At 41.2% G+C, this 12,729-nt stretch overlaps 2 protein-coding genes across 2 annotated transcripts in view; one reads left to right on the top strand and one right to left on the bottom strand.

Moving 5' to 3' along the window:
• LOC126484493 (ras-related protein Rab-23) overlaps window positions 1–11,881 on the bottom strand; it is a 497,835-nt gene extending 485,954 nt beyond the window's left edge. The window contains exon 1 of the mRNA XM_050108028.1: window positions 11,647–11,881. The gene's annotated coding sequence lies outside the window, so the exon portion shown is untranslated. The remainder of the gene's footprint in view (window positions 1–11,646) is intronic.
• A 123-nt stretch (window positions 11,882–12,004) lies between these two features.
• LOC126484287 (ubiquitin carboxyl-terminal hydrolase 14) overlaps window positions 12,005–12,729 on the top strand; it is a 133,709-nt gene continuing 132,984 nt past the window's right edge. Inside the window, exon 1 of the mRNA XM_050107713.1 lies at window positions 12,005–12,190. Coding sequence (XP_049963670.1) covers window positions 12,175–12,190 — 16 coding nt within the window. The 5' untranslated portion in view covers window positions 12,005–12,174. The remainder of the gene's footprint in view (window positions 12,191–12,729) is intronic.

The raw sequence follows: 12,729 nt of genomic DNA, 5'->3' as shown, positions 1-12,729 counted from the left end.
GCCGTGTGCGCGGGAGCGTTGTCGTGATGCAGGAACCACACGTCAGAGTCCCACAAAGCCGGACGTTTTCGCGACAAACTTCTGCGAAACCGTTTCATAACCCCCAAATAGGATTGTTGGTTTACTGTCTGGTTTTCAGGGACAAATTCAGAGTGTACGATCCCTTTAATGTCAAAAAAACAGATCAAGATCGTTTTCACATTCGATTTCACTTTTCGAGCTCTTTTTGGTCGAGTTGAGCCAGGCGACTTCCATTGTGATGACTGTTGTTTACTTTCTGGATCGTACCCATAGTACCATGACTCGTCACCTGTAATGATTTTGTTGAAAAAATGTGGATCATCATTGAACGCGTCCTTCATTTCGAGGCAGGCTTGAACGCGATGATCCCTTTGATCTCCAGTAAGAAGCTTCGGCATGAATTTTGCTGCCACTCTTCGCAAACCAAAATCGATGGTAAAGATGCGCTGAATTGAGCTCCAGGACAACCCGGACAAGTTCTCGAGTTGGTCGATTGTCCTACGTCGATCTTCACTGATGAGATCACGGATTTTGTCGATGTTGTCTTCGCTTCGAGCAGTCGAAGGTCGACCGGAATGGGGCTGATCTTCAACCACCATTTCTCCCTTTTTAAACCGATAAAATCATTCGTACACTTGCGTTTTACTAAGAGCATGGTCTTTGTAGGCTGTCTGAATCATCGCAACAGTTTCTGCTGCGTTCTTGCCGAGCAAGAAACAAAACTTCACTGCCGCACGTTATTCGTAAGAACTAGCCATTTCCTCGTGTCACGTCAGCACTGTACGCACACTCAAAGAAGTGCCAAAGAATCCGCACTTGTCACTGTTGGGTGAAGCCGTGTGGCAGAATGACTCAGCAGAGCTCCTACTACAACCCTCTGGCAGCGCAACCTGCTACTACAAGTACACGATGTGCAGCATTACGATTCTGGTTACTTTTGGGTCCCCCCTGGTACAGTGTCTGTAGAACATCTACAACATGTCTGCGGCCTAGAATCCCATGACTGGAGCCGAACTGTCTACAGCTTCAAAGTGAGCTCCGATGACTAGCGTAGACGTGTCTGTAGGCGCTACGGACAGCCGTGGGATGTCAGCCTAACAGATGCCTGCCATACGGCCCGACAAACAGCAGTGATGCTACAGGTGCCATTTCTTGTCATACCAGGACCTCTTTGGTTGTCATCCGAGACACCTAACGGCGCAGTGGTACTGTGACGATATTCTATGCCGTGTTTTGTTGTCCTTCATGGCAAGCCCTCCCGGGCTTAAGTTATAACAATATAATGCCCGCCCGTGCACAGCAAGAGTTTCTATCGCTTGTCTTCGTGCCTACCAAGCCCTAATTCGACCAGCAAGGTCGCCGGATTTCTCCCCAATTGAGAACGTTTGGAGCATTACGGGCATGGACCCCCAACCAGTTCGGGATTTTGACGATCTAACGCACCGGTTGTAGAGAATTTGACAAGATATCCCTCAGGATGACGTCCAACAGCTCTGTCAATAAATGCAAAGCCGAAAAAGTGCTTCCATAAGGGCCAGAGGTAGTCCAACACGTCATTAACGCGCTCGATTTGTGAAGCTTTTAATTCATTCATGGTGCGCCTTTGTTTTTGTATTACAAGGAAAGGTTCCCAGAGGTGAGATAGACTTTTTTGAAACAATCAATACGGTGATGTAGGTTAAGGTCTAAGGAATCACACCTTGCAGCCATTCACGTTGGTGGGCCCTCATTTGCGAATAATCGACGAAAAATATTTCAGAATTTTGCGTGATGCCCTATAGCTTTCAAAATGGTAACAGTTTACACATTGGTTGCATGGCTTAATGGAAAGTACTGACGTCAAATGGAAAATAATATATATATATATATATATATATATATATTATATTCGAGGAAATGTAAGACACGTTATTTCGTGTTAAGTGTGGCAAAGTGCAGTGCTACGCCTCTTCACACAGCATTCTTTTATCGCATCTCAATGTATTTCACTCTGTGGAATTCAAAGGTGTATATTTTGTAATGGAAGCCATCAAACCTATATTCAGGACAGTGGAAATGAAAATGTCCTGTGGAGCTTCCCCTGCTCGGACGTGAGTTCAATTAATTGCATGAAAATTAGTTCTTTCCTATTTATTTGTCACTTCATGTTAGTCATCGTATGAGATACATCATTCGCTCACACATTTCTTCCTAACAGTCTTTTTCCACCTGGAATCCTTGTTCATGTGATTTAGATTATTATTATGTATTGACTTCGATTTAATTGCTTCCATATTGTCACATTACATTTTCATCCTTGTTATTGCATTCATTATTTCTATTTCTCATTTTGCATATAATCCCTGCTTTCGTTTAAATAATCATCCACATCATTTTGTCCACAGTGTAATAAGAATTTAAGTTTTAAATGTTTCTATGATGATTTCCATCCAAAAAGATGAACATCTTATAACGAAAACACATTCTCTACACCACTGCACAGTCAGTATAAAGACATTATTTCATCTTTTGTTTTTTAACCGACAGGTCAGCATTTTCAAATGTTTAAACATTATGATAGCCAAATGAAAATAATTAAACTTCGATGTATAAAGATTCAAAGTGGAAAAAGAATGATAGGAAAGGAAAAAAAGTCAATTGAAGTTAAAGCATTGATTAAAATGATGTGACAATGGAATACAAATAAAAGAAATTGCGTGTAAATCTATCACTTGAATAAAATTAGTGATCAATGTTATTTCGATAGAGATTTTTAAAAAAATTCAATGTCCTTGACAAAATTCGTGCTGATAACTGTTTGGATATGAGATCAGTATCTTAACCATTCTTCTTCTTCTTCTTCCTCCTCTTCTCATCGATCTCAGGCCCTGTAGACCACGCGCTGCATCAACGGTCTGCTTCCACCGCCTTCTATCTCTCGCAGTCTCTCTCCACCCTGCGGAAATTCCTAATGCTGCGATGCCCTTCTCTATGTCATCTTTCCACCTTGTACGAGGTCAGCCCAATGGTCTTGTTGCCTGGAGAGTTCCTTCAAATGCTTTAAAGTACAAAACCAGCCTGTGAATCATTGCCGGCATCAGGCGAACTTCCCAGATTCTGTTTCGTCGATTACTCGCAAACGTGGGCCCACTAGGATAAAGGGTGTGATTTTTTTGGATCTTAACGTACATCACCGTTTGGATGGTTTCAAAAAATCGAACCCACCGCTAGGCATCTTTCCTTGTTAGAGAGTATTTTAATGCCTATGCTACCAGTAACAATTACGCTGCACAACCCCAAAATTAAATTTGCGCTGAACGTTAAGCATGCACTAGCATCATGATCACTGCTCACCGCGAGACTGAATGACGTCTGGTGGTGTTGGACGCAAGATACGCAGTAAGTATAGGCCAATTCTAAACACTATACGGGACGTAGATGAGGATCCACTGACATGAACGACTCTGACAAAGGCAGATTGTTATGGCACTGCACTTGGCAACGACCACCCTGAAACAGAGGTAGACCGCACTGCAGTTCCTTCTCTAAATCCTAGCACGAACAAAAAAATGGCTGACATCGAAATAAGTGTCCAAGGAATAGAAAAGCAACTGAAATCACTCAGCAGAGGGAAGTCCATTGGACCTGACGGGATACCAATTCGATTCTGCACAGAGTACGCGAAAAAACTTGCCCCCCTTCTAACAGCCGTGTACCGCAGGTCTCTAGAGAACGGAAGATTCCAAATGATTGGAAAAGATCACAGGTAGTCCCAGTCTTCAAGAAGGGTCGTCGAGCAGATGCGCAAAACTATAGACCTATATCTCTGACGCCGATCTGTTGTAGAATTTTCGAACATGTTTTCTGCTCGCGTATCATGTCGTTTCTGGAAACCCAGAATCTACTCTGTAGGAATCAACATGGATTCCGGAAACAGCCATCGTGTGAGACCCAACTCGCTTTATTTGTTCATGAGACCCAGAAAATATTAGATATAGGCTCCTTGACTTCCGGAAGGCGTTCGATACAGTTCCGCACTGTCGTCTGATAAACAAAGTAAGAGCCTACGGAATATTAGACCAGTTGTGTGGATGGATTGAAGAGTTTTTAGCAAACAGAACACAGCATGTTGTTCTCAATGAAGAGACGTCTACCGACGTTAAAGTAACCTCTGGCGTGCCACAGGGGAGTGTTATAGGACCATTGCTTTTCACAATATATATAAGTGACTTAATAGATAGTGTCGGAAGTTCCATGCGGCTTTTCGTGGATGATGCTGTAGTATACAGAGAAGTTGCAGCAATAGAAAATTGCAGCGAAATGCAAGAAGATCTGCAGCGAATTGGCACTTGGTGCAGGGAGTGGCAACTGACCCTTAACATAGACAAATGTAATATATTGCGAATACATAGAAAGAAGGATCCTTTATTGTATGATTATATGATAGCAGAACAAACACTGGTTGCAGTTACTTCTGTAAAATATCTGGGAGTATGCGTACGGAACGATTTGAAGTGGAATGATCATATAAAATTATTTGTTGGTAAGGCGGGTGCCAGGTTGAGATTCATTGGGAGAGTCCTTGGAAAATGTAGTCCATCAACAAAGGAGGTGGCTTACAAAACACTCGTTCGACCTATACTTGAGTGTTGCTCATCAGTGTGGGATCCGTACCAGATCGGTTTGACGGAGGAGATAGAGAAGATCCAAAGAAGAGCGGCGCGTTTCGTCACAGGGTTATTTGGTAACCGTGATAGCGTTACGGAGATGTTTAATAAACTCAAGTGGCAGACTCTGCAAGAGAGGCGCTCTGCATCGCGGTGTAGCTTGCTCGCCAGGTTTCGAGAGGGTGCGTTTCTGGATGAGGTATCGAATATATTGCTTCCCCCTACTTATACCTCCCTAGGAGATCACGAATGTAAAGTTAGAGAGATTAGAGCGCGCACGGAGGCTTTCAGACAGTCGTTCTTCCCGCGAACCATACGCGACTGGAACAGGAAAGGGAGGTAATGACAGTTGCACGTAAAGTGCCCTCCGCCACACACCGTTGGGTGGCTTGCGGAGTATAAATATAGATGCAGAAACGACTAAGTTGGTCGGTTGATCGCGTGTTACTGTCGTGAGCCGTTGAATGGTTGAAGGACAGTGAAAACACAAGTCGGCGACAAGGTGTTGAACTTCCACGCCTCATCACAGAAGCTCTGTCAAACAGACTGGGCAGCGACCAATGGCAGATCTGACATAGTATAACGTTGGCGCAGGCGGAAGTGTTCCGAAACACATCGTTCAGCGCACTTTGTTGAAGATGGGGTTCCGCAACAGACAACTCCTACATGTCCTCTATTGACCCATCGACATCGTTAGTTACGACTGCAGTAGGAAATGGATCATAGGGACTGGACTATGAATCAATGGAAACGTATCGCCTGGTCACATGAACACTTGTCTCAAGATGCGCCATCATACAGGCGAACAGTTGCTCCAGAGGTGCATCATGCTACGGTAGCAGGCCGTTGGAGGTAGTATTGTTCTGTGGGAGACGGTCACCTGCGCCTTAAAGGGACCTGCGGTAGTAATCGAAGGCACCGTGGCAGCTATGGACTAAGTAAACGTTACTGCGGATTACCTGCATGTCTTCATGGTTACGGTCTTCCCTGATGCCGATGGCATCTAGTAGGGCGTTAACTGTCCGTGTCACAAGGCGAGAATAGTGCTACTCTGCTTTGAGGACCATGAATTCACGTTGATGTCTTAGCCACCGAATTCTCCTGACATGAACCCGATGGCATAAGTCTGTTGCGCTATCGGACGCTGGCTTTGCGCGTACCAAATATCAAATTGGTTCAAATGGCTCTGAGCACTATGGGACTTAACATCTGAGTTCATCAGTCCCCTAGCACTTAGAACCTAACCAACCTAAGGACATCGCACACAGCCATGCCCGAGGCAGGATTCGAACCTGCGACCGTAACGGTCGCGCGGCTCCAGACTGTAGCGCCTAGAACCGCTCGGCCACTTAGGCCGGCGTACCAAACATCGAGCCGTAATTTACAGGAACTGTAAATTGTGTGATATATGCGTTTACATCTGGTGCCACAAACCCTCGCGAAACTGAACTCAAGTGTTAACTTCCCACATTTCACATGCCTGCCGCATTGAATTTGGTAAAGCTAATTTCAAAGTAAATTTTAAAAAAATCATAATCGTATGTGAAACGTTCACGGTAGTGTTTATTACTGTTTGTGGTTCATAACTCGTCAAATATTGATCCTTAGCAGCTCCAGCAAATTCTAGACCTGCATTTAACATGTACTGCGGCGGAATGCAATACCCGAAAAGCTGAGCGAATGAACACAAACATTTCTCAACGGGCGTTACTGTAATTGCATAGAAATTATAACTGTGGATGGAAAGTTAAGATAAAATAGATCTTTCAAGTCACAAAGCTGATCAAAGTTATCGACGAAGAGTTGGTCGCACAGTAGAATCGGAGGAGATGGTGTCGGACTGAGATTCATCAATAAGCACATTTCAATTTACCCGTTAAATGTATATTTGCAAGGACACAGCCTGGAAAAGTCTGATGGAGCAGCAATTGAACAACTTGTTCGAACTTTTCTTTGACGCTACAGATCGGGAACGCTCAGTTCCTGCCTTAATCTTTCAAGTCACCTACAGTCATGCGTACCGTTCTTTTGTCCATTTTTCTCATTTCTGAATTATGCTTAACCTTTGGACTGCAGTGTGCAATAATATGTGAAGCCTTCACTTGCCTGACGCTTGAAATTTACTCAACATTAGTTAATGACTTCAAGATAGCCGAAAGTACCAAGCAGCAAAACGCGCCGCAATAATGACGACGACACGACGTGTTCCTATGAAGTGTGGTATTGAATGTACGGGCTATCGAGACATTCAAGTTCGTTTTCTACTCGCGCGTTGAAGTCTCCAGCGTTATCTTCTGCACATTGGTCAATAAATTTCACTTTCTTCTGTGGATGATGACGTCGCCGAAAAGCCTCTGAAACTTCACTCAAATATTTCTTTTTTTTTAAGAAAATAATAAATCAATTTACACGCCAAAAGCCGATTTTTTTCTAACTAATTTCTAATAGGAAAATTTTCGGTAAATTAATCTAAATCTCCAAAATTTCCATACCCTGAAAATGACTTAACGCATTAAAATTTTTACTAGTGTATTTTATTTCTACGTTCTGTCAGTTATCTATCGAATGTTTCACACACGTCAATGATGAAAGAATGTGTAACACAAAAGAAATAAACCCTGATTTTGAAAATTATGTGGCTCAGTGGCTGAGTGTGCAAGTTTTAAGACAATTCCAAGAGGTTGGGGTTGGAACACTGGTCGATTCCATAGCTTCTTTTAGGATTTTAATCCTCCACGAAGATTTTATCGTGATTCGGAGTCATGTGAAACGAAGTCAGTTTATCTGTAACAGGAAGGCAAGGGTACAACATTTCCAATACGACCATGCCAACTACAGCAATGTAGGGTTCAGACCTACTTCATTGTTGATGACAACTTATGTCAATGTTATTCAAGATGATTTTCCCACTGCATTTATGAAACAAGTATCATTAAAGACGATAAATCACTGTTTACGTAGCACTGCAACGTTCATTAACGCTGAAGAATATTTATATTAACAACCGAGAGATGCGAGCAGTGCATAAAGCAGTATTCGGAGGAATGGGTTATCCACATTTAAACTTTCCAAGTTTTCTCAATATCATTTCAGGTGAATTGTCGAATTATTCTTTAAATAACGCACCGTTGACTTTTTCCTCGTCCTTATCCAATTCAGGACTATGCTCTGTATTTACTGAAATCCATGTAGATGTAACTTATTAAGTTTCAATTAAATTTATATTCGCTACAAAAAAGTTTTCCGTGCAAACATAAGATGGATTGCACACATTCAGCGAATATACAGTCCTAAGTGAGTGTAATATCTATCGTTTTTCTTCGATTTTTCCCTGTTTTATTTCGGTTATGATGTATCGACGATGTGATCAGAAATGCATGTTTATTTGAAACCAGACGTGACTGTGTTAGATGAACCATTTGCGTTTTTGGATGAAATTATTTCAGGTAATAATCTAAAACCTACATCATGATAAAGAGAACCTGGCATAGGAATTAATTGCTTAACAGTTCATGTGTGGTGCCGGGACGACTGCACATTTGCAATGGCATTTAAAGTATCTGCATAAAATGCATTGTCGCTCACTTCCCTCTACTCTATAGCTATCAGAAATATTCCTTATAATTACATTACATAAACTGTAAAATAATCTTGACATTCTGTACGTCTAAGATATTTCTACTGTATGAGATAGTGAATCTACACATTATCAACATTTGCTCCGCGAAAATAGCTGATAGATACAGATGAGGTACGGGTATATTTGTTTATCTGATGGAATTTCCAGCGTCTTGTAAGATAATGCAGACTGGTTACGCAACATTCAGTTTACAGAACTCAAGACTAAGACAATATACTGTGAAAAGTTGGATGTTGGTGAGGTTGGGCCAGTCAATACATCTGAAACTACTCACAGAATGCCAACAGATAGAACCAACTGAATTACAAAAGCATGTGGAGCTATAAGAAGAACAGAGACTCGCGATGATAGTATGCATACACCATTACGAACATGAAATTATTACAGAGCCTATATATTCTATACAGACCCAAAAGGCACAGTTACATCAGGGGGCCGAAAAAGCGATTCTGACTGCTAAGTCAATTGTAGACAACGTAGAAGAACTCGTTAACTGAAGAATGGAAATCTTCCACAGCTGTAGGGGAAACAAAAGGTTTTAAATAGAAATTGATCATTGGAAAGACAAAGAAAATTCATTCGAGAATATTTTAAGAAATCAGCTTCGCTTCATAAACATTCGACGATTAGAAGAAATAGAAGAACATAGTACCCATATAGGTATGGTTTTTCCGTGAAATTCAAATAATGCTACGCTTTGACAAAGAAATCTTAATAGAATATTCTTCACGAAGGGGTGAAGGTTTACTGACACTTAGGAAATCACTGGTAGCGCTGGTGAAGCAAAAATAATCAATTTCAACGCCCGGAGACTCACTGCAGTGCGTGGCGGGGGTGCTCCTTGTATTAGGGTTTCTTTCTGTTCCATTCACGGACGGAACGTGGAACGAGATTGATTGTACCCCTGTGCTAGATGTTTTTTGCCCAAATTTATCGACGCATTTTCTGTGGGGAAGATAGGTAGGGGACTTCAGATTATTAGTAGTTTCTGGCCTGAATGCCAATCTTGAAGTTTTTTAAGCAGAATTTGAAATTTCTGTTACACCCTCTCTCGTAAATCAAGTCTGCGACCATTCTCACCGTCCTCATTAGTACATAATAGATGTCTTCTGTTAGTCTCACCCGAAGTTGGTCCTACATATTTGAGCGCTATTTCAGCTTAGGACAATTTTTTTGTATCCAGTTTCTTATAATACCAATGAGTCTTAGCCTGGCGTATGCTCTATCTACAACTGAGCCTATGAGAAAGTTTTACTTCGTATCACTCTTACATATTTGTATGCCATGACTGACAAGTTGTGACTCAATCTTTTAGTCGAAAAATAGCACGCTGTGACGTTTCGTAAAGCGCATGTCTTTGCATTTCTTAATTTTAAGATCAAGTTGCAAACTTCGTACAATGCTATTATTTTGTCGAGATATAATTAGATACCACTGCAGTTTTAACTGAATATAATTTAATTATAGGTAACTGCATCGTCCGCGAAAAGCCTGAGATTTCAACGAATACCATCTACTAAGTCATTAATGTATAACATGAACAACGGTCCTATTACACTCCCCTGGGGTACACCAGATAGTGCTGTGACTTCCCATCCAAGACAGCGTGTTGCGTCCTGCCCGCCAGGAAAAGTTTCGATTCATTCGTCAGACTAGTTAGACATCTCGTAGGAAAGTATTTTGTTCAGAAGGAGTCGGTACAATACCGAATGAAAAGCCTTTCTAAACTCTAGAAACACTCAATCTGATTTCCTTTGACATGCGTGAAGTGCGCGAGTTGAGTTTCGCATGATTGGTATCTTCGAAAACCATGTTGATTTCCGTGGAGACGGTTATTTTGTTCCAGGTAGATTACAGTCTTTGAACTCAGAATATGTTCTAGGGGGCACATTCTGCTGCAAACGGTTGTTGAGTATTAGTGAGTTGATGATCTCCGGAATTTTAACATTTCTGTTTTTGTTTCGCTACTTTCTGTTTCGATTTCTGCTATCTTAAGCATCGGAACATGGATTTTTGTGCCACGGACACCCTTAACAAATGACCAAAGTTTTTGGGGGTTTCGGAGAGAAGTCTTGTGATAACATTTTGTTTCGGTGGTTACTGAAAGTCTTCTTGGTAGGCGAAAGCGTTCCGAAGAACATTAGGCAATCGCTGGATTTATGTTGTATTTTGTATCTATTGTGCAGCAGGCGTTACTTCCTGAGAAGGTTCTTGACACTCTGCAAAACAAGTATGATCTGTATCACTTTTATTGTACTATTAAGTACATAATTTTCTAAAGCTTGGTCGACTATCCATTTGTACTTGATCCAAAGATTCTCTCCTGCATGTCTGAGCTGTCAAACTCTAGGCAAGAAATAAAAGTCTCTCAATGAAATCATCCTCCTACGCAAAAATACAAACTGCAGTATTACTTTAGTACTCAAATGTACTGTACGCCAAGACCAAGACGATTCCTTGTAATTCAGTACCTCAATGCTGCACGTTGCGCTTAAACAGATACTTGACATTACACCTCGAGAGCCGTACCGCTATTTAGACATGGAAAAAAATTATCTTGACAGAATACGACAATTCGTTGAGTCGAACTTATCGATAAACTGTACTTTTAAGTATAAAGACAGTCAGAACATTTCATAAGATTCTGATGGAAGATATGTAACGCTGAAAGATGAAGGTGCTCGCTCGCATTATTACATGTGAATAGCACGTCTCATAAGATTCGACATACAGACGCATGATCATATATATATGAACTTTACTAGAAAAAAAGAGTTAACTATCATACTCAAAACTATTTGCGATTTAATGCCTAAGTCAGGATCTACAGTGCAGAAAATAATGCAGCGAAAAGCTATGCTACACTGTCAAAGCGCGGAGAAGCCCAGCGTGATACTCCACGCAGAAGAGACTGGGAGGCGTGAAATGAAATGAATACTGGGTGGGTCTGCCAAAACAGCTGTCTCAGTCGGCCGCGTAACATAACGTAGGAAGTGTTATCTCAAGGCACAAGTATATTTATCGTACGATAATTGCATATATAACTACAGGATACTTACCATGAATGACGCTATTGATAGCCATACTGCTTTTGTGAGGGTTCGTGAACCAAAAATTGTCACTGAATGCAGTTACTATGCAAGAATTTGATCAGTTTATTAAAAAGAACTACTCTCTCTACAACGCATTCTGGAGGTCGTGGATTTTTTTTTCTCTTAGAAACGATGGTAACGGGGAAAATTGTATTAAGTTCTGCGCGGCAAATATTAAGTTCGCACTCTGTTGCAGTTTAAGATATCATCATGCTTTTAATCCTTAAAGATCACTTTTCCAACTTACCTACACTTCGTCGAACGCTTATGCTCCCCTGAACTGTCATACAGCACAATCTACAATTACTTATAACATAAAAAATATATATTTTCACGAGAACGATAAACTGCACGAAGCACTATGACAAGAGCACGTCCAACAGCCGATAAATCACTCAAACTGCGACACAACTCCACGTCCTACCGATTCTCCACGGAGTCGCACTCCGAATACGAGCGTCCTAGGTTACAGTTGGTTGTGAATGCTTGGCAATTTGTCGACAAGAGCGCAGCACTGTACTGCTGTATTTAGTGTCTTTCATATGTTTGTCGGGTTCAGAGATCACTTATAATACCATTGCAATCCTGCGGACCTATATCTTTGGAACAAGCGAAGCTACATCTCTGAAAGTGACTGATGAATTTTGTGTTGTGGTGTGTGTTTAGAAATGAAATACTGACCCCGTAAGCATTGTCACTTCAGTGTCTCTTGTTTGTGCAGCGGGGGTGTGAAAATATTCGATTATCGTAATTGCTTGCTACACTCATTTTTGTAATGCCAACTTACAAAGGTACGTATATTTTAAAATATTCGGTTACACGTTTTAGGAACGCAAACTTCACATTGTAATTACCTCATTATTTTGCATGTGAAGTTAATATTTTTCTGGATTTCATGTGGAAGAGAGGGAAGTTTATTCATAAGAATTCGCAGAAAGGGAGCTTTAAAGACACAAAAATTCAGGTTGTTAGCGTTGTGAGCAGAAAAATGTGTACATTACAAATTCGAATTTGTGTGAAGTGGCTGGGTGTTTCACTTTAAGATACCTGCGGAAATACCGTATCTGACTCAGGTATTATTTGTAGAAAAAGCGAATTCATTGTGTAACACTTTCTAAGCTACGCGCTTAGTAAATAGACGTTTGTCATGCAGGTGTGTGCAACGAATGGTCTAAATAGCTTTGTATGTTTTAGGGAGAAGAAGAGGAGCATGAGAGTTATAAGACGACGGTTGTTTTTCGAGAAATTATGTTAGTCATCGTCTACAAGTATTTTTTTAACTTTCATAAAACTAGAATTGTTTACAGTGTAGTTCATTGCAGCAGTTACA

Source organism: Schistocerca serialis, chromosome 6, assembly GCF_023864345.2.
Source record: "Schistocerca serialis cubense isolate TAMUIC-IGC-003099 chromosome 6, iqSchSeri2.2, whole genome shotgun sequence".
NCBI lineage: Eukaryota > Metazoa > Arthropoda > Insecta > Orthoptera > Acrididae > Schistocerca > Schistocerca serialis.
Note: the sequence above shows the minus strand (reverse complement) of the source record. Positions and strands in the feature narration are given on the sequence as shown.